This window comes from Eptesicus fuscus, chromosome 3 (genome assembly GCF_027574615.1).
Source record: "Eptesicus fuscus isolate TK198812 chromosome 3, DD_ASM_mEF_20220401, whole genome shotgun sequence".
NCBI classification, from domain to species: Eukaryota; Metazoa; Chordata; class Mammalia; order Chiroptera; family Vespertilionidae; genus Eptesicus; species Eptesicus fuscus.
In genome coordinates this window covers 50,728,643-50,752,247 of record NC_072475.1, presented here as the reverse complement: position 1 = coordinate 50,752,247, position 23,605 = coordinate 50,728,643, and the positions used below count along the sequence as shown (strand labels likewise).

The window sequence follows — 23,605 nt, the reverse complement described above, 5'->3', positions numbered from 1 at the left end:
AACTATATTAAAAAAACAAATGAGAGAAAAAAGGTATGAAGGTATTATCATAGTATTACCTACAGTGGTAAAATATTAGACTGGACTCACATGTTCTAAAGTAAAGATGTTGTTTGTTTAAATAGTTATACAGAAATTTGAAGAGATGCTATACAATCTTAAAAAGGAGTATTAAGAAGACTGTAGCTACAAATTACATATGAAAGTCTAGTATAAGCAAAAGTGGAATGCAAATTTTGACAAGTTCTGTTATATGTAAAAATCGTGTGCATGTGAGCCTAGAAAAAAAAGAGCCCTAAATGGAAAACAAAATCTATTTGATGGCAAGAGTCCATCTATTCATTCAACAAGCCTTTATTTGTCATCTTCTAGGTGGCATATGGCAGGTAGCAGTGATTTTTCTTTTCTTGATTTTGAGTACATTATTGAGTACACTATCTGGTGATCGCTGGCAGTAAACTAATTCTAAGTGAATCGTTAGCCAGAATTTAACTAGGAATCTGTGGAAATGAAAGGCTGTATACATTCAGCAGATTTCTGAGAACACCAATACACTTGCTTCTCAAGGGAAAGAGAGGGGAGCTGCTAGACTTGATGGGGCCTGCAGGGGGGAGAAGCCAGCACAGCAGCAGCAACAAGCACATCTCAGAGGGCGGTGGGGGGGTGGGGAGGGCGGGGAGCAGCTTCTGGGAGAAACCAGCGACCAAGCAGCAGGGGAAGTGGATGATGCTTTGTTTTTTCCCACTGGATTTCCCAGGATGCCATCCTTCAAAATCGAGAGCTCTGGCTATTGATCAAAAATAAATTTGGATTCTGTTCGAAAAGTCAATATAGGAACTGGCAAAAGAAGCTGGCAGAAGACTCCACCTGGCCTCCCACAAACAGGACGGACTATTCAGGTGATGGCCAAAATGGGTTCTACATCAACCGCGGCTATGAAAGCCCTGAACCGCTTCCAAAGGGAAAGCTCCAACAGGGAGGCCAAACCACAGAACAGCATTTTTGGACCAGACTGTAATCAGAATTGTTGTTGTACATGCTTAACAGCATCCCCTTTTTCCCAGAAACTACAGTACTGTGGAGAGGTGAGGGTAGCTTACCCTTATCTGTTCTCTCTCCAGCTGAGGACTCAAAACATATTTCTCAGTGTACTGAGCTTTGCGACAAAGAACCTTAACTATGCTTATTTTGACTGTATCCTACCCTTTACCACTGAGGGGAAAAATACATTGCCTGGATTATCGATTTTTAAAAAAATAAACTTTATTCACATTACATAGCATTATCCTGGTTAAAATGTACATCTTTTGTCAGCAGTGAAATTAATGGTATGAACATCAATTAAAAAAAAAGAAAAATTAAATAAGAATCTTGTCTTTGAAAGTTTCACAAATATATTTTTATTTTCATCTAAAATAAAAGCATTTGAAAAACACACCCTTCTCTGAATAAATTGTCACAAGTTTACTTAACCTTACATTCACTTGCGAAGAACATTTATGTACAAGTATTTTTTCAAGGTCATGAAATTCCTTTTGCTCCTTTTGTACAGTTGTAAGAGAGAAACAAGAATTGACATTTACTTAGAAAATTCAGCTCTAACTGTGGTGACCTGGAGCTGTGTGGCAGTGGAGAATGATGGAGGTGTCTGTTTATCGCATATAATCTGGGCTTGGGCACAGCTAGCATCTAAGCAAACTCCACCAAAGATGGCATTTCCCAAACCATATTGTTTGGGGGCCAATGAGCTATGTCCAGAGTAGATCACAAAGGTAATGAAATAAACGGTTAAAATGTACTTTTACATTAAAGAAGCACAGCACCTTTATTTACTCTTCATGACTGACAGGTGAAATCCTTAAATTGTCGTGTGTTTTTAACTCTAAAAGTTGGCCCAAAGTCCGTATTACTCATCTTAAAACACAATCCTAGGGGAGGGATGGACCCAAAATGTTTGTATCTACACCATGACAATTTTCAGGCTACTAAACAATTTTAAGTTTCATTTCATCTTTTCATTATCTAAATCAGTTATTCAATGCACATTAACAACCACAAGAAGGGGTCCATCCTTTACAAATATATTGTGTACACTATTCTCTTTAGTACATATCAACTCCACTGTGACCTGAGAGGATATTTATTCCTAGTGAACATTGTATATTATCTACTAGGCATTATTTGTAACAATAAATCTAATTTTGCTAACTTAACAGAACTTTAACAGTTCATAGGCAATTAGGTAACCATCCCATTCCATGAGTGCCAATTATACGCCAAACACTGATGTATGCTTTCAATAATGTATTTACAATTCTGAAATCTCTAGAAGTAAAAACAATTTTTTTTTTACATTTCATTAATTTGTTTCTGTAAATAGGATTAAAGGATTGCTTTGTTACACAAACCAATAGCATAAATGCAAATTTTTATAAAAACAACCTTTTACATTTACATTTCATTTGCAAAACCTTGTTTTTATTTTGGTGCACAGCTTTTGGAGAATGATAATTTTCAAAATGTGTCTTATTTAGTGGCTACTGATAAATGATAAAAAGATAAAATATATTTATCTTATGGTTAAAAATCATATGTCAACATAAAAAATATGTAATTTGGGCATTTAATAATTTGACCATTAGCACAAGAGGATTCAACTGATACCCTATGACAGATAGCATAACAAGATTTCTTAAAATCTTGATTTAATAAATGTACACCTTTTTTTTGCCCCAGTTTTTCCAACAACCTTTTTGGTATCTGATAGGTGATCATTTTATTTCACAGATTTCTTTGGAAGTAGAATATGTTAAAGTTGAAGTCTATACTTAACTTTGCTAAATATATGCTCAGAGAAAGGTTTAATAGTCTTGGGGAAAAACTTTGATAAAAGCACAATGAGCATGGCCACATATCAAATGATCACCTATTGCAGTGATTTTCAACCTTTTTCATCTCGTGGTACACATAAACTGCTAAAATTCTGTGGCATACCAAAAAATATATGTTTTCCTGATCTGACAACAAAATAGGTATAATTTTGATTCATTTACACTGATGGCTATTGTTGTGTTGGCTGTTGTCATTTTTTTATTTGACAATCTACGGGAAAAGAGGTTGGTGCCCCTGACTAAATAGTCGGGTACTGCATGTTTTAAATTTTCCTGCGGCACACCACACACTGGTTGAAAATTGCTGACCTATAAAAAAACTGCCCATCAACAGAAGTGGCCATTTTTATGGGAACACTGATGACTAACTGTGAGCTTACTTTCAAGGGTGAAAATTATTGGAGCCTTGAACACTACCTATGTGAAAAATTAATCCATAAATTTATAAAAGTACATAAGTGAAATAAGCCAGTCAGAGAAAGACAAGTTTCATATGATCTCACTTATATGTGGTATCTAATGAACAAACTAAACTGATGAACAAGATAGATCCAGAGACGTGGAAGCATGGAACAGGCTGAAGAATCTCAGAGAGAAGAGGGGAGGGGGGTCAGGAAGAGATTAACCAATGAACTCATATGCATATATGCATAACCCATGGACACGGACAATAGTAAGGTGAAGGTGGGTCGGGGGTGGAGCTCTATCTATCATACTAGTGGCCCGGTGAACAAAATTCGTGCACAGGGGGGTGGTGTCCCTCAGCCGGGCCTGCATCCTCTCCAATCTGGGACCCCTCAGGGGATGTCTGACTACAGTTGGACATCCCTCTCACAATCTGGGCCCACTAGCTCCTTACCGCTCACCTGCCTGCCTGCCTGATCACCCCTAACCACTCTGCCTGCCAGCCTGCTCACCCCCAACTGCCCCCCCCCACTGGCCTGATCACCCCCAATTGCCCTCCCCTCCTGGCCTGATCTCCCCTAACCGCATCTGCCTCAGCCCTGCCACCAGAGCTTTGTCCGGAAGGATGTCCGCAAGGTCTCCCAGAAGGTCTCCCGGTCTAATTAGCATATCACCCTTTTATTAGTAGAGATTCCTAGTTCCTTCATTGCACTCACCCTCAATGTTTACTTGAACTTTTCCTTTATCTAATGCCATGCTTTTGATGATGTCATTGGCTGCTAGTGTGTTTTGTAAAGCAGTGCTATGCTACAATGTCCAAAAAAATCTTAGGGTATAGAGACCTACAACCATTTTTCATCACCTGCTGCCAACAAGAATTCTACTGGAAAGGTATTAAAAAGTAATTTGTTTCATTCAACACATAATCAATAAAATGCAAGAATAAAATCACAATGCTCCTTGACTTACAGTGAAAACCTTAAAAAAGTAATATGGGATATTTTTTTCTAAATATGGCCCCTTACACCTACTTTAAGGATCTCTTTCTAGGTTAAAATCCTTGAAATACTTCAAAATCTACAGGGAGCAAAGTGGGTAAAAGTAACAGCCCATTCTTGTTTGTCACAGACTTGTGATAAATGAGTCATTTCCAGGGAAATCACTGGATCTGAAACACTGGAGCAAAAGCCCTCTTTCCCACCCATCCATGCAGGAGCAAGAGGATGGGTGTGCACCCTCAAATGGCTTGTTAATCCAAGTTCCTCAATCTGCCTAGCCAAATGCTGAATTCCCCAATTTCTTTTCTGACCAGAAAAGGAGTATGAATTTAGATGTCAACCCTAACAATTTGGAGCTCTTCTCATTTTTTTCAAAATCACATGTAATCTGTCTTTTTTTCTTCTGGCAAATACAAAATAGCCACCCTCAGGGAAAATGAAACTTATATTTATAGTATAAGATAAAATATAATGTGATTTTGTTAAGATCCTTTGCTGGATCACTAAAAAGGTTACTGCTTCTTGTCCAAACTGCCACAGAAAAATCTATGCTAGTAGGAAGAAAAATTTCCTTAGCTCAATGATGAGATAATATCAGTAAGCAATTTATTAAAGAGCCCGCCATCCATCATTGGAGTTTGAAACTATAATGATGCATTGAAAATAAGTATTCATCCCAGGGCATTCCCTCCCTCCCCCCTCCCCCCACAAATTTCTTCAGTCCCAATATCTCTTCAGTAAATTTTTAATAGTATTTCGCTCTTTGTCTTTTTGAAAACAAGCCGAGGAATGAGAAGGCTCCAGCAGCAGCTGTCACAAACCCAATGGTGCTTATTGCTCTGTTGGCCTATAAAGAAATGACAAGCAAACAAAAACACATTTTATTCCAAAGGCATCTCAATATCCTAAACCCAAGCTTTGGGTTGCTTCTTTTTAAAAAATATATATTTTTATTGATTTTCAGAGAGGAAGAGAGAGAGAGATAGAAACATCAATAATGAGAGATAATCATCTATTGACTGCCTTCTACAAGCCCCCCACTGGGGATCAAGCCCACAACCAGGCATGTTCCCTGACTGGGAATCAGACTGTGACCTCCTGGTTCATAGGTCGATGCTCAACCACTTGGCCACCCTGGTCAGGCTTTGGTTGCTGCTTAAACTGAAGACCCATCTTAATGTACAATGAATAAATTTAAAGCTCAATGCAAAATTTAAATTTTGTATGAAGATGGCATTTATAATTTTTATAATTATGACAAAGATATAGATAAACACACACATATATATATTCTTTATATTTTTAGAGACCCTAACCATTAATAAACTCATTATCACAATCCCTACCAATCATTATTCATGTTTGGCAAAATTTGAGAAGTTAAAAGTGATTTGCTCAAGGTCATAAGGCCAGACTTAGCTATAAGTTGACTCTTGAACACTGTGTTCAGCTTTTACACAATTCTACCCCATAAACACACACTGGTTTGGTTGGATCTTTAGCAAAGTGAATAGTGTGTGTGGAGGGAGGGTGTGGGGAAGGAGGTGTTTTCACTGACTCGAGAATGTCTGTTAGCAAAATAATTCAGGGATGTGATCTGAGCTAAATATCTGTAAGCTCTTATTTGGTAGATACCATTTGTATTCTGATAAACTTGAGAAGAAATCAATAGTAATGTTAATTATCATGTCAAAAATTAATTTCCCATGTAGACAAACTAAAATAAACCATTCTCAAGCTCAATTGTCCATAAAAGAGTTCAGACAGTTATAGCTTTAAGGGTATTAATCATCATCATGAGGGGTCTAATGAATATTCATGGTTTTCATGGTAATTGACTGGTATTGCCTTCCATCTGCATGGGTTTGAGTACAATTTTATGACCCAATGGTCACATCCAGATACTTCAGTATCAGGTATTATGGAAACAACAGGTGTTCTCTAGAATTTAAGGATCAGGCTCCCAGACAAAGCAAAACATTTTCCCCCAGTGACTCTGGAGACCTGCCCCAATGCTGCAAAGCCTGGCTCAGCTCACATTTGCGCATGCCCTCTGTCTGGCCCCAGGCCTCCCGCACCCATCCTGTGAGCTGGCCACCCCCCATGTTACTGACACAGGCTGCCTCCCTAACTGGGCCTCCCTGCTGGGAATGGGCAGAAAGAGCCCTGGCCAGGAAAGGAGTGCAATGACAGACCCTTCACTCCCTGTCACCATCCGGTGGGCTGCAGGGACAAGGCCCAAGATAGTAACCCCCTGATCTGCCAACTTTCCCCATTGCCAGGGAGAATGGCACTGGCAAACAACAGATAAATCATATTTTAGTTTATAATTCTAGTTTTGTTTGTTTGGTTTATTTATTTTATTTGTAATTTTTAATTAGTCGCTACCTAAGTTATTCTCCAGGAGTGAACCAGAATTCATGGCAGCTGACAGCTACCCACATAGCACCTGGTGTGCAAAAAGGGGCAGGGAGAGATACAAGACACAAGACAATATAAATAATCAAAGATAAATCAAGCCCAACCCTCCTACAATCCCAGGCAGATGCTGAGCTCCCCTGAAGGTTTAATACAGGAAAATGGCAGACAATGAAAAAGCAGAAAGGTGCCTTTGGTGTCTTTAAACAGAGGTGTCAAATGGTCATAGGGTCCAGCCCTGGATACACTCAAGATCCTGTGGGTAGGGGGTGGCTCAGCTAGATGCAGACCTAACTCACTGGGTGTTTTTCAGCCACTTAGAAACACAAAATGTGAGAGAAATCCTGTAAGTCTAAAAAGCCTGGGGAGGGGGCAGGCAAGTTGATCCTAAACCAAAGATTGCACAGGCCAGATACAATAATACTAAAGCCACTTCTGTCAGTGCACACGTTTTCCCAAATCCCAAATGCTTATTTCAAGTTGCAGTCTAGATGTCAAAATCCCATGTGATTTGAACAATCCCTTGGAGTTGCATATAATGGAATCTGACCTGTGAGGTTATAACATCAAGGGCTGTTCTCGGTGAACCACATGAACAAGAGCTTTTACTTTATGGCTTACTTCGGATTGATTATAAAATCACCAAACCTGACTCCGAAAACATCATCCTTTACAGGGTTCTCTGTCTGTGGGCCACAGTAAAGGCCTCATTCTGAGGATCTGTTCATGCCCAATGAAACCTTAGCTGAGTCTGGAGCGCTGTGTCAGACACACAGTAGCTGGATCCCAGATGGCTGCAGACTTGATCAGGTAGCCTCTCAGGCTGCAGTACTGAGCAGTGCAGCACAATCAGGCTGTGCTGTGTGTCTCCTTGTCCAGGCCTATTCAAGGGTCTTCCATCTCCCACAGAGACAGACTCATTAGTTGTTCTGGCACAACAGTGAGAAATGTTGATATCAGAAATTTTTAAAAATATAGAAAAGAAAAGCCACAGACTGGGAGAAAACTTTTGCAAAAGATAAATCTGATAAAGATTCTTATCCAAACTATGCAATGAACTCTTAAAACTTAATAAGAAAACAAGCAAGCAATTAAAAACAGGCAAATAATCTCAAATGACACCTCACCAAATATGATATGCAGTTGGCAAATAAGCATATGAAAAGATGCTGAGCATCATACGGATTCATGCAACAGCAAATTAAGATGAGATACCACTATGCACCTATTAGAATGGCTAAATTCCAAAACACTGACAACATGAGGTGCTGTTGAGAATGTGGAATGCAAAATGGCACAGCCACTTCAGAAGGCAATTTGGTGGTTTCTTACAAACCTAAACATACTCTTAGCAGACAACCCAGCAATCATGCTTTTTGGTATTTACCCAGAGGAGTTGAAAACTTATATCCACACAAAAACCTGCAAAAGCCTCCAGAATTCTAAGAAATAAAGGTCTTGTTTAAACAACCCAGATTATGGTATTTTGTTACAGCGGCCCAAGCTGACAAAGACATCCACACAAAATCCACACAAAAGCTATTTATAGCAGCTTTATTCGTTGTTGCCCAAACTTGGAAGCAACCAAAATGCCCTTTAGTAGGTGAATATACATCCAGATAATGGAATATTATCTAGTGATGAAAAGAAATGAGCTATCAAACCATGAAGAGACATGAAGGAATTTTAAATGCATATTTTAACAGTAAAAAGATCAGTGATTACCAGAAGTTTAAGTAGAGGAGGGGTGAATAGGCCTAGAGCACAGAAAATTTTAGGACAGAGAAAGTATTCTGTATGATACTGCAATGACATAATTTGCCAAATCCTGCAGAATATACAACAGAAAGAGAGAACCCTAATGTAAACTATTTTTGTGGGAGGAAAAATGTTTTCTTTACCCATCTTTGGTTCTCAGATGAGTCGCTGTAATAAAAGACACGTTATAAAAGACAAGAGAAAAACACAGTTTATTGACATACTAGAGGCCCAATGCATGAAATTCGTGCAAGAGTAGGCCTTCCTTCCTACTATGAGGTTATAAAGTTAACTCTTGAGTCCAGAAATGTTCGTGTGCACCTCAGGGAAGGGTAACTCAAAGATGTGGCTTAGAATTCAAGCTTATATAGCATTTTCAACAAAGAGCAGACATTTGTAAAGAAATGATAGGGCAAAGGAAAGTGGTTTTAGGCTTCCAAATAGAGCAAACTGTAGGAAAGTAAACATATGGGAAACTAATGGTAAATAGTGGCTAGTCAGTAAAGTTTGTCATACAGATTCCTCTGATGCCCCCTCCAGGCTGATAAATGTCTTACCTCAACCACAGGTTGTCCCAGTGATTAAGGTTTTTCATTCCTAGTAGAGAGAGGAGGAGGGACACCTGTGAAAATGTATGTCTTGCTTTTAGGCAAATAGGGGAAAGGGATTTTTGTGTATCTGCTTCTTCTCAATGCCTTCAACTCAAAATAATCTTTATACCAAAGTGATATATTTGGTGGTGACACATTCTGCTTTCTTTCACTATAGACTTTGGTGGATAATGATGTACCAATGCTGGCTCATCATTTGTGACACATATACCACACTGATGTGGGGTATTGATGGTGGGGAAGGCTATGTATGTGTGATGGGCAAGGAGATATAAGGACTCTATACTTTCCACTCAATTCTGCTGTGAACCTAAAGATGCTCTAAAAAATGAAGCCTGTTAATTTTTTAAAAAATAGAGAAAAGTACAAATTAGAAAAAAATAGGGCCATATCTTACCTACCTTTCTCATCTTTTTAAAATGCATCTATAATGTTGTTGTTGTTTTTTAATTGGAGGAAATACATAGCCATTCCCCAAGAAAACTGTTCTAAGTTCAAGACCCATAAGCCTTAAGGGGACCCAAAACACCAATCTAATACTAGCTATTACTAGTAATAATACTATTAATTATTGACAATAACAAAAATAATTCAAGTGTTCTATTTCCTGTTAGATCAACAGATATTTTATTAAAGAGTGCCAACAAAAATCTATAAAATTCCTAAATAGTGCAATTAATAATATCTAGTATTTCTTAGGATGTATGATAGGCAATACAGAATGCTAAGAGAGAGAGAGAGAGAGAGAGAGAGAGAGAGAGAGAGAGAGAGAGAGAGAGAGAGAGAGAACTCATGGACATGGACAACAGTGTGGTGATTGTGAGGGGGGAGGGGTGGGGAAGGTGGAAGAGGGCATAGAAGGGATAAATGGTGATAAGAAAAATAAAATAATACAGAATGCTAACATATTTCAAATATATCCTATAATTTACCAAACAACCTCAATTTATAAATTAGGAAACTGATAAACAATGAGCCACAAGTCACCCAGCTAAGTGATAAAAATGGAGTTCTATCTCAGGTCAGCAGAATTCCAAAGCTAAGGTGGGTTCTTAAGGTTGTCACTGCACCATCTTCATCAGAACTTGTTAGAGAAGAGTTCAATTGATTATTGAGGGATGATTAATTTTTATGGGTCTTGATTATGGGTATGAAAGGTGATTTGTATATATATACTCTGTGTTGTAGCTCAGAAGCAATTTATTTTTCCATGTGAGTAGTACATTCATTACATTAATGTATTTTCTAAATAAAAATGAATTTCCAATTAAATAACTTCCTAATGAAAACAAATGTATCCTTTCTTATTTTTTCATCACCCATTTTCCTAAGTTTCCATCAGAAGAATTTTAACCTCCTTCTTTAGAATAGATGTTTATATAACTGACCCACCACTGCAAGATACTGAAAGCCTTTATATATTTATTCTCTACACTTTTTAAAAAAATCTTTAGGCTGAAATATCAATGATGGAATTGAGTTGGTGGGATGATAGGTAGGAAAAAGCAATTGAATCACGCATACTTTTAGTCGGAAAGCTGCCATACTACAAAATAGTGGAGGTAAATGACAAAGTTGCTAGATACTTTAAAAGTAAGGTCTTGAGAACCATGGCTTTGTAATATAGCTTGACATCTGGTATTGTGATCCCTCCAACTTTGTTCTTCTTTCTCAGGATTGCTGTGGCTATTCAGGGTCTTTTTTTATTCCAGATAAATTTTTGGAGAATTTGTTCTAGGCCTGTGAAATATGCTGTTGGTATTTTAATGGGGATTGCATTGAAGCTATAAATTGCATTGGGTAGTATGGACATTTTAATGATGTTGATTCTACCAATCCATGAACATGGTATGTTCTTCCATTTGTTTATGTCTTCCTCTATTGCTTTTTTCAATGTCCTATAGTTTTCTGAGTACAGGTCTTTTACCTCCTTAGTTAAGTTTATTCCTAGGTACCTTAATTTTTTTGGTGCAGTGGTAAATGGGATTTTTTATTTTTATATTTATTTTTAGTTTCTCTTTCTGTGAGTTCATTACTGGTGTACAAGAAAGCCATAGATTTTTGGCTGTTAATTTTGTATCCTGCTACATTGCTGAATTCATTTATTAAGTCTAGTCATTTTTTGATGGAGTCTTTGGGGTTTTCTAAGAAACCATTAACAAATCAACAAGAAAGCCCACTGCATGTGAGAACATATTTGTCAATGCTATTTCAGATAAGGATTTAATCTCCAAAATTTACAGGGAACTCATACATCTTAGCAAAAGGAAGATAAACAATCCAATCAAAAAATGGGCAAATGACCTAAATAGACACTTTTCAAAAGAGGACATACAAAAGACCCAGAAACATATGAAAACATGCTCAAAGTCACTAATCATCTGAGATGCAAACCAAAACAACAATGAGGTATCATCTCACACCTGTCAGAATGGCTATCATCAACAAATCAACTAATGACAAGCACTCGGAAGGATGTGGAGAAAAAGGAACCCTCATGCACTGCTGGTGGGAATGCAGACTGGTACAGCCACTGTGGAAAACAATATGGAGTTTCCTCAAAAAACTGAAAATGGAACTCCCATTTGACCCAGTAATCCCACTTCTAGGAATATATCCCAAGAAACCAGAAACACCAATCAGAAAGGATATATGTACCCCTATGTTCATAGCAGCACAATTTACAATAGCTAAGATTTGGAACAGCCTAAGTGCCCATCAACAGATGAATGGATTAAAAAACTGTGGTACATCTACACCATGGAATACTACACTGCTATACAAAAGGAGGAATTTTCACCATTTGCAACAGCATGGATGGGACTGGAGAGCATTATGCTAAGTGAAATAAGCCAGTCAGAGAAAGATAAATATCACATGTTCTCACTCATATGTGGAATATAATGATCAACATAAAATGATGAACAAAAATAGATCCAGAGCCCTAACCGGTTTGGCTCAGTAGATAGAGCTGCGGCCTGTGGACTCAAGGGTCCCAGGTTTGATTCCAGTCAAGGGCATGTACCTTGGTTGCGGGCACATCCCCAGTAGGAGGCATGTGGGAAGCAGCTGATCGATGTTTCTCTCTCATCTATGTTTCTCTTCATCCCTCTCCCTTACTCTCTGTAAAAAATCAATCAAATATATTTTAAAAAAATAGATGCAGAGACAAGGTAGCACTGAACAGACCAACCTCAGAGAGAAGGCGGGGGAAGGGAGGTTAGAGATAAACCAAAGGACTTGTATGCATGCATATTAGCATAACCAATGGACACAGACACTGGGGCTGTGGGGACTTGCCCTTGGGGGTGGGAGTGGCTGGGAAAAGAGACATATGTAATACTTTAAACAATAATAATAAAAAAATAAGGTCAATTACTCCATTAAAAATAATCCAAAAGCTCTATGAATCAAAGAATCTACTTAAAAGCTCAAAATTTCTGTGAAATTAGCATTGCAAAGAGATATAAAACATTTACAAACCCACCAAGATATGTCATCAGTTGGCCTCTGTCAGCTAATGAAAAAGAATATTAGATTTACCATCTGTTTTTGGCAAATGAACTTCCATTCAAAAAAGTCAACAATCTTTTCAGCATATTATTTTCAGTATATAAGATTACTGATTTAAGACTGCTGCATGGTGGGGTAATGGGGGAGGAGGGGTGGATACTGAAAGACAAAAGGCAATAAACTAACAGAAAACTATGGTCTTGACTCTGCTTCAAGTCCCTTCTACCCCAAATTTATAATATCCATGTTTAGTCTCAATTTGGTCATTAACTTGCTGCATGACCTTGGACAACTCAGTTCCCTGCTTTGTCCTTCAGTGTTCTTATCATTTTGTGTGAGGCCTGGGAACCTTATCATAATCAATAGCTATCTTTTACCCCAATGTAAGAAACTCCTTATCTCTTAAAGAAGACTCACCTGCTCTGAAACTCCTTCTCCATAGCGAAGCAAAGTCACAAAATGCTCACAGTTGTTGACCAGTACGTCATACTCCACCTCCTGTCCGATAACAAACTCTGACCGTTGCATGACTTCTTCCATGGGGAGGGGGGAGTATGTTTCATCATATTTATTGTTTATTCTATATGTGTCATTGCCTGCAACATCCTTCAAGAGCTGCATCTTCACCAGGGCCTTTCTGCTGAATACAGACTTGGCGCTTGTAAATGATGCAGGAATGCCACCCTCTATAAGGAGAATTTTGGTTAGCAAGCTGCAGTGACCCAGCCCAGTGAACTTCCATGCCATCTAAAGACTTTGAAAGTGCTGGGATAACTGAACCCATCTCTGTTCCAAATGTATCATCAAACCAGAAATCACTTAACTTACCAACCTAAGCACTTCTGGTAATTTATCAATATACTTATTCAATAATGTATGAGTGAGAATGCAAGAAGACTTTGGAAAATTTACATCTCTCCAAGAGTAAATTGGGTTAAGGAAACTGAACCCCTTCTTGAGTAATAAGTTCTCTATCACTTGGTAGCATTAGTAGAGATCTTGGTACATGTCTCTGACATAGTTCATATAGGACCATTGCCCTGTTTTCTGTAAAGCAGTTTCTTTCCCAGCATGTGAACGCTTCCCAGCTAATACTGTTGGGCTTGAGCAGTAGTGCATTATGATTAGTAGGGCTGTCCTAGTGTCTAAGCTGCTTTCCTTATCCTTACCTCAATTTTACACTTATTCTTTCAACTATGCTTTAATTTGGGTCCAATTTGAAATTTGCAGTTATCCCATTCCTCTGAGGGGTAAGCTGGGGTCAGGTGGAGTTACTGCTTTTGTTTTGTCAGTTTCTTTGGCCAAGAAACTAAGTCCTGAACCTGAACCTGACCTAGTATGCACTGTCTGCTACATGTGGCCTCAGGCTGTGGCTTTCCCACCTGTTATAAGGCCTCATGCCCTGTCACTACGTCTTAGCTGCCTCTATGGGTAAGCATTTGCCTAGACTGCCAGAGACATTTGTATCCTGGCCTGTCATAGTCAGTGTCTGAGGCTGGACAGGCAATTCCTCAGTGTTCAGCTCGACCGCCAGACTCCAGTCCCTCTCCATCTGTCCAAGATGCTATGCTTGGCCATTGTTCCAATAAATCATGCGAGGGAAGGTCTGTATAACCAGTGCTTAGACACTTTTCCTTTTAGTAATGACTGAAAGCAAACTTTCTTTCCTGCTCCTCCTTTTTTCTATCTACCAAGCTTCTATTCATTGGAGCAGCATTTCCAAATCTTACACATTGAAAGTTCTTACACTTACAAGTTCTTAGACCACATATATTCTAGTTAGAATTATAAAAGATTTTTTTTACTAGTCTGATGTAATAATCAATTTGTAGATGAGGAGATTGATGCTTGGAGAGGTAAACTGGCTTGCAAAACATCACATGAGTAGTTAACAACATAAATGGGAATTGAATTTCAGTCTACAGAATCAATGCTCAGTGTTTGGACCACATCAATAAGAAGCTTATGACATGAAAATAAAGAAAGAGCACCAAAATTTCATATTATTTCCCAGATGTGAGCATTGCAGGAATAATGTAGGAAGTTGCTAAGTGTTAATCCCCAAGCTCTGCAGAAACTAGCAGCTCTGTATTATAAATGTCATTGTATTTGCCATTTCCATTTTCAATCTTCTAGAACAAAAGCAACTATCTCAAAATATTGCAAAAACTACTTCAAGATAGTAAGATTTAGGCATATCAACACTTTTCTTTAAAGGTATTTTTAAAGAAAAAATACTCCAGGTTATTTATCTGCATATATTTTCCCCAATAAATTAATTTGTGCTCATCTCTAAACATGTAGAAAATGCAGAAAATACAGCATAAACATGTAAATATAAATATTCCACCATCCTGCCACCTAGAAATAACTGCTATTATTTTTATGTACTTAAGTCTTTTTTAAGACAATATAAAGGTGCATGTATCTATGTGTATTCATGGGTGTGTGTGTATGTATATATATATATATATATATATATATATATATATATATATGTTTTTTGCAAACTGGGTTTTATATTGCATGTTACATTTTAATCTAGAATTTTCAAATAAATATCATCTGAGGATCATCTCTCATGCAATTAAACATGTCCAGAAAAGTGATCTTTGTGATCTTTTTAATGGCTTTTATAGTGGCTATAGTTTTTTGCTATTTAGCACCTCATCCCTTCACTGCTCTTCTTTCTGGAAAAAACTCTAGGCCAACAGGGCCTTTCTGCTGAATACAGACTTGGCGCTTGTCCTGGGCATAGTGATGGTCCAGCAATGGGTATGGGACACCCACTGGATGAATTAGAGTCATTCTCCATGATTCTTCTAACTGCAACAGACAGGGATTAGCTATCTCTTCTGTTGGGTCACCAGATTATAAGAATGAGAGTCTAAGGATGCTGATGGTCATCAGTTCGGCTCCTTAGAGAGACATAGCCTGGGAGAATGAGGACCACAAATAGAAAAAAGTACAGATGTTAGACAGAGTCTTAATAGTGTTCAAACCTCTCATTGTAGGCAGCCCTGAGGCCAGCACCATCTCTGCCCTTTCTGTAGTTTCCCTTAGTGAAACAATGATTTATCTTTTTGTTTAAGCTAATTTGAGTTTGATTTGTTACTTGCAACTGAAGAATCCTGCCAAAACACAGATGCCTAATATTTTGCAGCTAAATAATAATTTGTTTTCCTATTGAATGTTAAGTCATTGTCTATTTTTTTAAACCATTATGAGTGAGATAGACATGAACACCCTTACACAGAAATGTTACGTTTGTCTTTTAGATATTTCCCATGAACAGATTCGTAGAAGTACAATTATAGGGTAAGAGCATAGGAACTCTTTTAAGACTCTTAGCACATCTCATTAAATTGTTTTCATGAATTAGTTTATCAACTTATATTTCTATCAGCAATATCTTTGTTTTTCATTTCATTATACCCTTATCAATAATGATTGTTGCCATTTTTTGACCTGTGCTAATGTGATAAGCATAAAATCTATCAATTTATTTGACAATTCTTAGATGACTAAAAAGTTAAAACCTTTAAAGATGGGTGTTAGCTTTTGCTTTCTTCTTCTGCAAATTGTTCATAACTCTTTACCTAATTGTTTTTTGGAATATTTGGGTGTTTGCTGTCCACTTAGCCTGAAAAACTCTTTTCCCAAATAACTCTTTTCCCAAATATAATCTGCTCAGTTTTCTCACCTCTTTCAAGTTCATAAATGTTACTTTCTTATGAGATTTTCCCAACCACCTCACTTACAATTACAGTACCCCCTAATCTTCTACCACTTCTTTTTCTGCTTCTATGAATTATTTTCTCCATATTATTTATCTTTACTTACCTTTATTTGAACATTGCTCTCTGTTCTCTCTCTCTCTCTCTCTCTCTCTCTCTCTCTCTCTCTCTCTCTCTCTCTCTCTATCTTCTCCCCAACCCCACTAGAATATAAACTACACCATGCAGGGACTGGTTTATGTATATCCAACATCTCAAATAACATTTGACACATACTGGGTAATCTATAAATAGATGTTAAATGAATTGAGATAATTAGTTTGTATGCTATTTAAAAACAGTGACTCTTGTCATGTTTGTGGCAAGTATTTTTTCTGGTTGATTATTTACTTTTTAATTTTTTTTTCTTTTTTTAACCAGAAGTTTTACATTTCAATGTGAACTGGCCTTTGTGATTTCTTCAATGCCACTTTGGTCTTAAAATGTTCTTCCCTAAACCTAGATCAGCTATATTGATCTACTTTCTATATTTTAGTTTATTTAATTTTATGATTCTGTTCATGATATTTTTTCTGGTAATAATAATAATAATAATAATAACACCTAAAAAGCTCCCAGGAGCTTTTGGAAATAAACCTTACCCAGAGGTGTTAAGTTGATAACGTAACCATCACCCAAGTACAGGGCCCAGTGCTGATAGCCAGGACGAAACACTTCAATCAAGTCCCCTGGCCGGGGGTTGCCAGGGTAGGTCAAACTAAAATCATTCACCGCCATCTGTAATGACAGACAAAGAAAATCTAGCCAACATGACTTGACCAAAGTAAGCAGTTTAAGACTTCCATAGAAGCGATGGGAGACAGAATTTATTGTGATTGCATTCCTTACTAAAGACTTAGACTCACACCCTGGTCTGATTCCAACACTGAACTGTGTGTGCACAAGTGGACAAGTGGAGAAAGACTTTCTCTGCTATTGCTTGTCTGTTGCAATGCTTTTCATCCTGATCAACCCTAGGGCCCCTTTGTTATAATAAGCTTCTTATAATTCTCTTTAAGTCCAAAACTTTACAGATAATATTATTTACCTACAGACAAAATTTTCAAAAACATTCATATGATGCCATGTTTGGAATAGAATAGGGAAGGACATTTATATCAATATCTGTGTTATATCTGTTTTACTATGTAAATAACTACACAAAAAGACATAATAAAGTATTTATATTCTTGCACTTTCTGAGCATGAAAAAGTCAGGATTGAAAAGCAGACAATGAGAAGGCTTTCATATAGCAGCATAATAAAATCAAAGAGCAGAGGGATGGGCGGCTGCTAATATTCTGTGCAAAAAAAAAAAAGTGTATTGCAAAACTTACTCTGTGAGTTAATTTAAGCAGACATAAGTTCTAGGCTTGGATGAGTGTCCAGTCATATATTCAGGCATCTAATAGGATACAGGACATTTACCCCTTGTGCCGAACTATGCTGTGCCTGTCTAGGCATGCTGGCCTCTACCCACTGCATATCAGTGAATGCCCTTTGTCATTGTGACAACAACAATGACAAAGAATTCTCCCCTCCCCCCAACTGCCCTGCTTACTGTCTGATTCCTCACTTATTGATTCCAGAACCAGTACAAGTTGGTCAGCATTGAAGTGGGGTAATTTGGAAGGTTGGGGAATTCATCATAATGATGAACATGTCTGAAAAGTCTAAATTTGACCAGATTTTTTTTCCTTGTAAATCAATACTTTTCAGAAAGAACATATGTCTTTTAAGTTTATTTTTATGGAAGGTTAACCATTCTATGTATGGCACAGAAGTCTAATGACTCAACAAGAGGAAGTTATGAACATCCATCAAAAATCAAAAGGAGATTTAATGTGAAATCCATGTTGAACATCTAATTGACAACAAAGTGTTCCTCATCATCTAACGTAGATGTGTACACTCATTGACAAAATAAATCCAAGTGCCAGAAAGGGGAACTTCCAAATCATCAAAATTATAATCATAATAGCATCAGCTAAGGACTCAGAAGACAAACCATGATTTTTCTGGCACTCTCAAAGTCTTTTTTACCGCAGTTGATATTGGGAGGGTGTTTTCCCAAGTATTTGTATGCCATCTGTTGAAAACTTCAATCATCACATTGGCACATGAACATGGCCTATATAAACTGTCCATCTGTTGAAAAATAACTATTAAAAACAACTTTATGGAAATCATTAAGTCTAACCACCCTGTCAAATATGTTTGAGCCTTATTAATATGGCAGTTCCCAATTTGGCCACGTGGGTACTAAAAGGAAAAATAGATAATATACTATGATATAAACAAACATATTTCCAATGAATAGGAATCAGCAAGCGCACACAGCTGCCTGCTAGAATTCAGAGACCTAGCCAAGCTCACAATAATAACCATCATTTAAACAGCACTTTGTAGTGTAACCTTTTTTTTTTTTCAAATGCACTATCTCAATTAACTCTCTTTAATTTTTTTTAAGAACTACAACTATTTGAGTTCTTTTGTTATTAGCCCATTTAGCATCTTAAAAAGTGACAGTAGAAAACACCAACTTTTTGAAAAACCCACTGAAATATTTACTTTATAAAATATAAAGGGGAGCCCTGGCCAGTAGGGCTCAGTGGTTGGAGTTTCGGCCCATGCACCGAAGGGTGGTGGGTTCGATTCCCAGTCAAGGGCACATACCTGAGTTGCAAGTTCGATCCCTGACCCCGGGTGCTGCTCATGCAGGAGGCAACAAGTCAATTTGTCTCTTTCACATTGATGTTTCAATGTTTCTCTCTCTCTCTCTCTCTCTCTCTCTCTCTCTCTCTCTCTCTCTTCTCTCTCTTTCTCTCTCACTCTCACCCCCCCCCCCCACCCCTTACTCCTTCTCTCATTTCCACTCTCTCTTAAAAGCAATGGAAATAATACCCTTGGGTGAGGATTAAAATATATATATGGGAGAATAACTGGACTGGGTGTTAAAAGTATGAGCTCTTGTCTTAGGTCTTTTACTTAGGGAAAGTCATTCAAATGGTCTGAATCTCAGTTTTGTCATTTTGAAGGCAGGCATAAGAAGGCATAAGACAGGCTGTTGCAAATAACCTTTCATGAACTGGCTGAAAGCTGTTGCAAGTGCTTTGTGAACTGGCAAGAGCTAGGCAGGTGAATGGTCAGAGAGGGCTGGCTGTTTGTAAAGGTTGAAAAATGGGTCCATGGCTTACATGTGATTTTTGTTCCTTATCCTCTCTTTCAGCCACGATCATTCTTTAGAATGGATGATTCCACTGCAAAATGTTAATATATTTAGCACATTCTAAATTCCGACATATACCTTGTAAACTGGTTTATGAAATCTAATTTCATTGATTTCATGAAGCCTGTCATATTTATAAAGAGGGATGACAGGATAACAAGGAAAACATTTCATATTAGGAAGTACATTCTCAAGAAACGGAGAGAAGAGCCTGAAGGCTAACATTAAAGGGAAAGTGATTTCTGACACCGAACAGTTGGAAAGCACTTCAGATGTTACCCGACTCAGTGCTCTTCAAGCTTGGCTTCAGCAGTGGGGCCCTTACCAAATCAAACATCAGATAGACGCTCAAAAATCTAAAACACGCAAAGCGGCCCTGCCCTGGGTGAAGTCAGGGAGGGGCAGGAGAGCCCCATGTGCTCCTTACTGTTGCTGCTCCTGAGGCTCTTGAGACCCCAGACCTTCCACTTTCAGGAATGGATCCTGAATGACACTTGTCTAGTCCGAATGCAACCCCCTCACTTGTAAGACAGAGAAAACAGAACCAGGCAGGTAATTTGTCTTGCCCAAGGTCATATACTATTTTCCAAAAGATTTTTAACACATTGTTTTGCTGGAGCAACTGGACTTTCACTCAGTGGGGAGAAGCGGGGGGGGGGGGGGGGGGGGGGGAGGGCCGAACCTCAAACTAAGTCTCACACATCTTATACAAAAAATGATTCAAAATGGATCATAAACTTAAATGTAAAATGTAAAGCTATAACAAAAACCACATAGGAGAAAATTCTCAGGATCTAGGGTAAGCACAGAGTTCTTAGACTTGGTACCAAAAGTACTATCCATAAAAGGAAAGACTGACAATAGGATGTGCTCAAAATGTAAAACTTTTGCACTGTGAAAGATCTGTGAAATGGACAAAAAGACAAACTACAGAGTGGGAGAAAATATTTACAAATCATATATGCAAGAAAGGACTCATATGGAAATCATATAGTGAACTCTCAAAACTCAGGAATAAGAAAGCAAAGAATATAATTAGAACTTAAGCAATATACACAAAAGCACATTTTATCAAAGAAGACCCATGTCAGGCAGGTAATGTTAAACATCACTAGCCGTTATGGAAATGCAGATGAAAACCATGATGAGGTAACCCTACACACCTATCACAATAGCACAAGTAAAAAATATTGGCCACGAAATGCTGGCAAGGATGCAGGATAACTGGGTCACTCATTAATTGCTGGTGAGAATATGAAATGGTACAGTCACTCTGGAAGAAGTCCATCAGTTTCTTTTTTAAAAAAATCTTTATTGTTGAAAGTATTACAGATGTCTCCTTTTTTACCCCTGTTAACCCCCTTCACCCTGCTCCTGCCCTCCCCAGGTCTTCCCCCAAGTGATCCAGAAACTGCACTCCTAGCCATTTACCCCAGAGACTGAAGACAATGAAGACTTACATTCACACAAATATTTATAACAGCTTATTCATAATAGCAAAAACTGGAAAAAACCTATATGACCTTCAATAGGTGAGTGGTTACACAAATTGTGGTACAGCCATACTCTGGAATACTACTATTAAGAAATAAAAAAGAACAAACTATTGATACCTTCCAGGACCTGGATTAATCCCCAGAGAACTATGCTGAGTGAAAAAAAGCCAATGGTAAAGGTTACATAATGTATGATTCTATTTGTATAACATTTTCAAAATGACAAACTTATAGAAACAGAGAACAAAACGTGATCACCAGGGATGAGAGGGAAGCGGGTGTGGCTATAAAAAGGCAACATGAGAGATTCTAGTGGTGATGGAAATGTCCTGCATCTCCAGCGGGTCAGTGCCAATCTCCTGGCTGTGGTTTTGTATTGCAATTCTGCAAGTTGTTACCATTGAGGAAACTGGACAAGGTTCAGTGAATCTCTCTGTGTTATTTCTTACAACTGCATATGAATCTACACTTACCTCAAAATTTTTAAAAAGTATTTTTTTTAAAAAGACCAATGCTTTTTTTCTTTTTTTAAAATAGAGCATAGAAGAGAACCAATGTGTGGAAGTTACAGGAAGGCAGTTTTAAGCCATATGTCATAATATTTTCTTTCCTTGAAGATGATTCAATAATGAAATGGAGCACCTTGTGTAGATAGCAGGTTCTGTCACCGGGGGTATTTAAACACAGTCAGGGTTGATAAAAATAAAATTTCTATGGGGGAGGGGAGGGGCGTTAGGGTAATGAGGCCTTCTAAGGCCCCTCTCAACTACAACATTCTCCCATTCTGTTTTCCAGAAACTGTGCTAGGTGTAATCCTCAAATCAACATCACAAAATAGATATAATTATTTCCTGATGTGCACAGCAGTTCAGGAACTCGTCCAAAATCACACAGCGGGAAAGAGCAGAACCCACACCTGGACTCAGATTAGCCTACCTCCAAGGTCAGGCCCCTATCCTGACTGCTTCTCCCCGTGCACGCTATCCGGCCTCCCGTGCTGACATTTCTGCAGCCCTCCTCACACGCTGCTACACTGTCAGCTGATTGCTATGACCACCATTTACAGGTGAAGAGTCGGAGACTCAGAGGAGTTAAGTGTCAGACCCAAAGTCACACAGGTAGTGAGGGACAGAATTAGATTTCAGTTCCAGGTCTGTCTTCTTATCCCAGACTGCATGCGCCTGTTTTATACCACTGATTAACATCATTCATCAAAGGAATTGCTATATTTCATCTTGTCCCTCTTCCCAAATACCCCATCATATAGAGAAGCCACAAAGCACACAAAATGTATATTTCATGTAAGAAGGTGGGAAGTTTCTAAACATTCAGCTATGGAACCAGTGAGTGATGACAATAGAGCCTTGGGGAACCCTTGCTCTTCTCCTTAGGTGAGGTGTCAAGGTGGGACTAGAAGCATCTAGAACAGTGATGGGCAACCTTTTGAGCTTGGTGTGTCAAACTTCACCAAAAAACTGAGCATAACTCGGGTAGTGTGTCACTTTGAGGAAAAAACATTATTTCACAAATGTTTCATCCTCAGGAGCAGCAAATGTTTCATCCTTGGCATGCAGCCGCCTCAGCGGCCGCGTGTCATCAGAAATGGCTACGCGTGTCAGTGCTGACACGCGTGTCATAGGTTCGCCATCACTGATTTGGAAGATGCCCAGACTCAGGCCTTAGGGAAGTGCTCGTAATATGTCTGGCTTGGAAGTTTGATTTACATGGATCCTTCTACCCATTTCATTCATGTATAGGTATGTAATATAGTGTTTCATAAGTGATAACACAGAACCAATTGAAGATGCATTTATAAAGTCCTCTACTGCACTGTGTGTCTGACCTTTAAAGTAAAAATACTTCTTTTGAACAGTTCATCTGCACAGAATTGTTTGACGAGTTTATAATAAAGAATGGCAGGAAGGTAGGTCTGTAATCTTTGTACAACCAATTTCCCCTTTCAACTGCCGAAACAGGCTGCCCTGGTTATAGCTCCATGTTGGTCCCTGGGGATGCATCAAAGAAAGTAACTGCCCAGCACACAGAGAGAGACAGGCTGATTAACTGCTGCTCCTGTCCGTGAGGCCACCTATGTTACAGGAATACCAAGAGCACTTTTTCACAAACTACTCCCAAGAATGCTATGGCAGTTAGAAACACCATCACAAGCTACCCCTAGAGTCCAACAGTCTCCCAGTTCAATTTGGACCCTTTTCCACTCCAGCGGCATTTTTCATCCACAGCCCGGCTACACTGAGATGGCTCCGTGAAGCCTTGTGCTCCCAGACTGGCTCATTCACAGACGCTCAGAGCTCTAAGGATCCCTGGCCCAACATCTTCACTCTAGCTGAGGGTTAACCTTCCAACCAGGTGAACCCTCTGCAGCCATTGCACTGTCATTCTCTGCTTGGAATCCCCCCCACCCCAAAAGCTCCCCACTACCGACACCCCAATTGTGCCCTCTATAATTGTGACCTTCTTATCCCTATGTTCTAGGCAAAGCAAACTAT

At 38.5% G+C, this 23,605-nt stretch overlaps 2 protein-coding genes across 4 annotated transcripts in view; one reads left to right on the top strand and one right to left on the bottom strand.

The window, feature by feature from the left end:
• Nucleotides 1–1,437, top strand: part of ATP13A5 (ATPase 13A5) — a 98,912-nt gene extending 97,475 nt beyond the window's left edge. The window contains exon 30 of the mRNA XM_008151610.3: nucleotides 758–1,437. Within this exon, the coding sequence (XP_008149832.2) occupies nucleotides 758–1,018 (261 nt within the window). The 3' untranslated portion in view covers nucleotides 1,019–1,437. The remainder of the gene's footprint in view (nucleotides 1–757) is intronic.
• Nucleotides 1–17,854, bottom strand: part of PLAAT1 (phospholipase A and acyltransferase 1) — a 58,772-nt gene extending 40,918 nt beyond the window's left edge. The window contains exons 1-4 of one of the 3 annotated variants that reach the window (XM_028160714.2): nucleotides 17,710–17,854; nucleotides 16,973–17,108; nucleotides 13,012–13,280; nucleotides 5,024–5,141 (exon numbers count right to left, since the gene is read on the bottom strand). In XM_028160714.2, coding sequence (XP_028016515.2) covers nucleotides 5,040–5,141; nucleotides 13,012–13,280; nucleotides 16,973–17,108 — 507 coding nt within the window. In that variant the 5' untranslated portion in view covers nucleotides 17,710–17,854 and the 3' untranslated portion in view covers nucleotides 5,024–5,039. Of the gene's footprint in view, nucleotides 1–5,023; nucleotides 5,142–12,996; nucleotides 13,281–16,972; nucleotides 17,109–17,707 lie in introns of those variants that run through there. The other 2 variants (XM_054713833.1, XM_054713834.1) reach the window with 2 other exon arrangements.
• Between the last annotated feature and the right edge of the window lie 5,751 nt (nucleotides 17,855–23,605).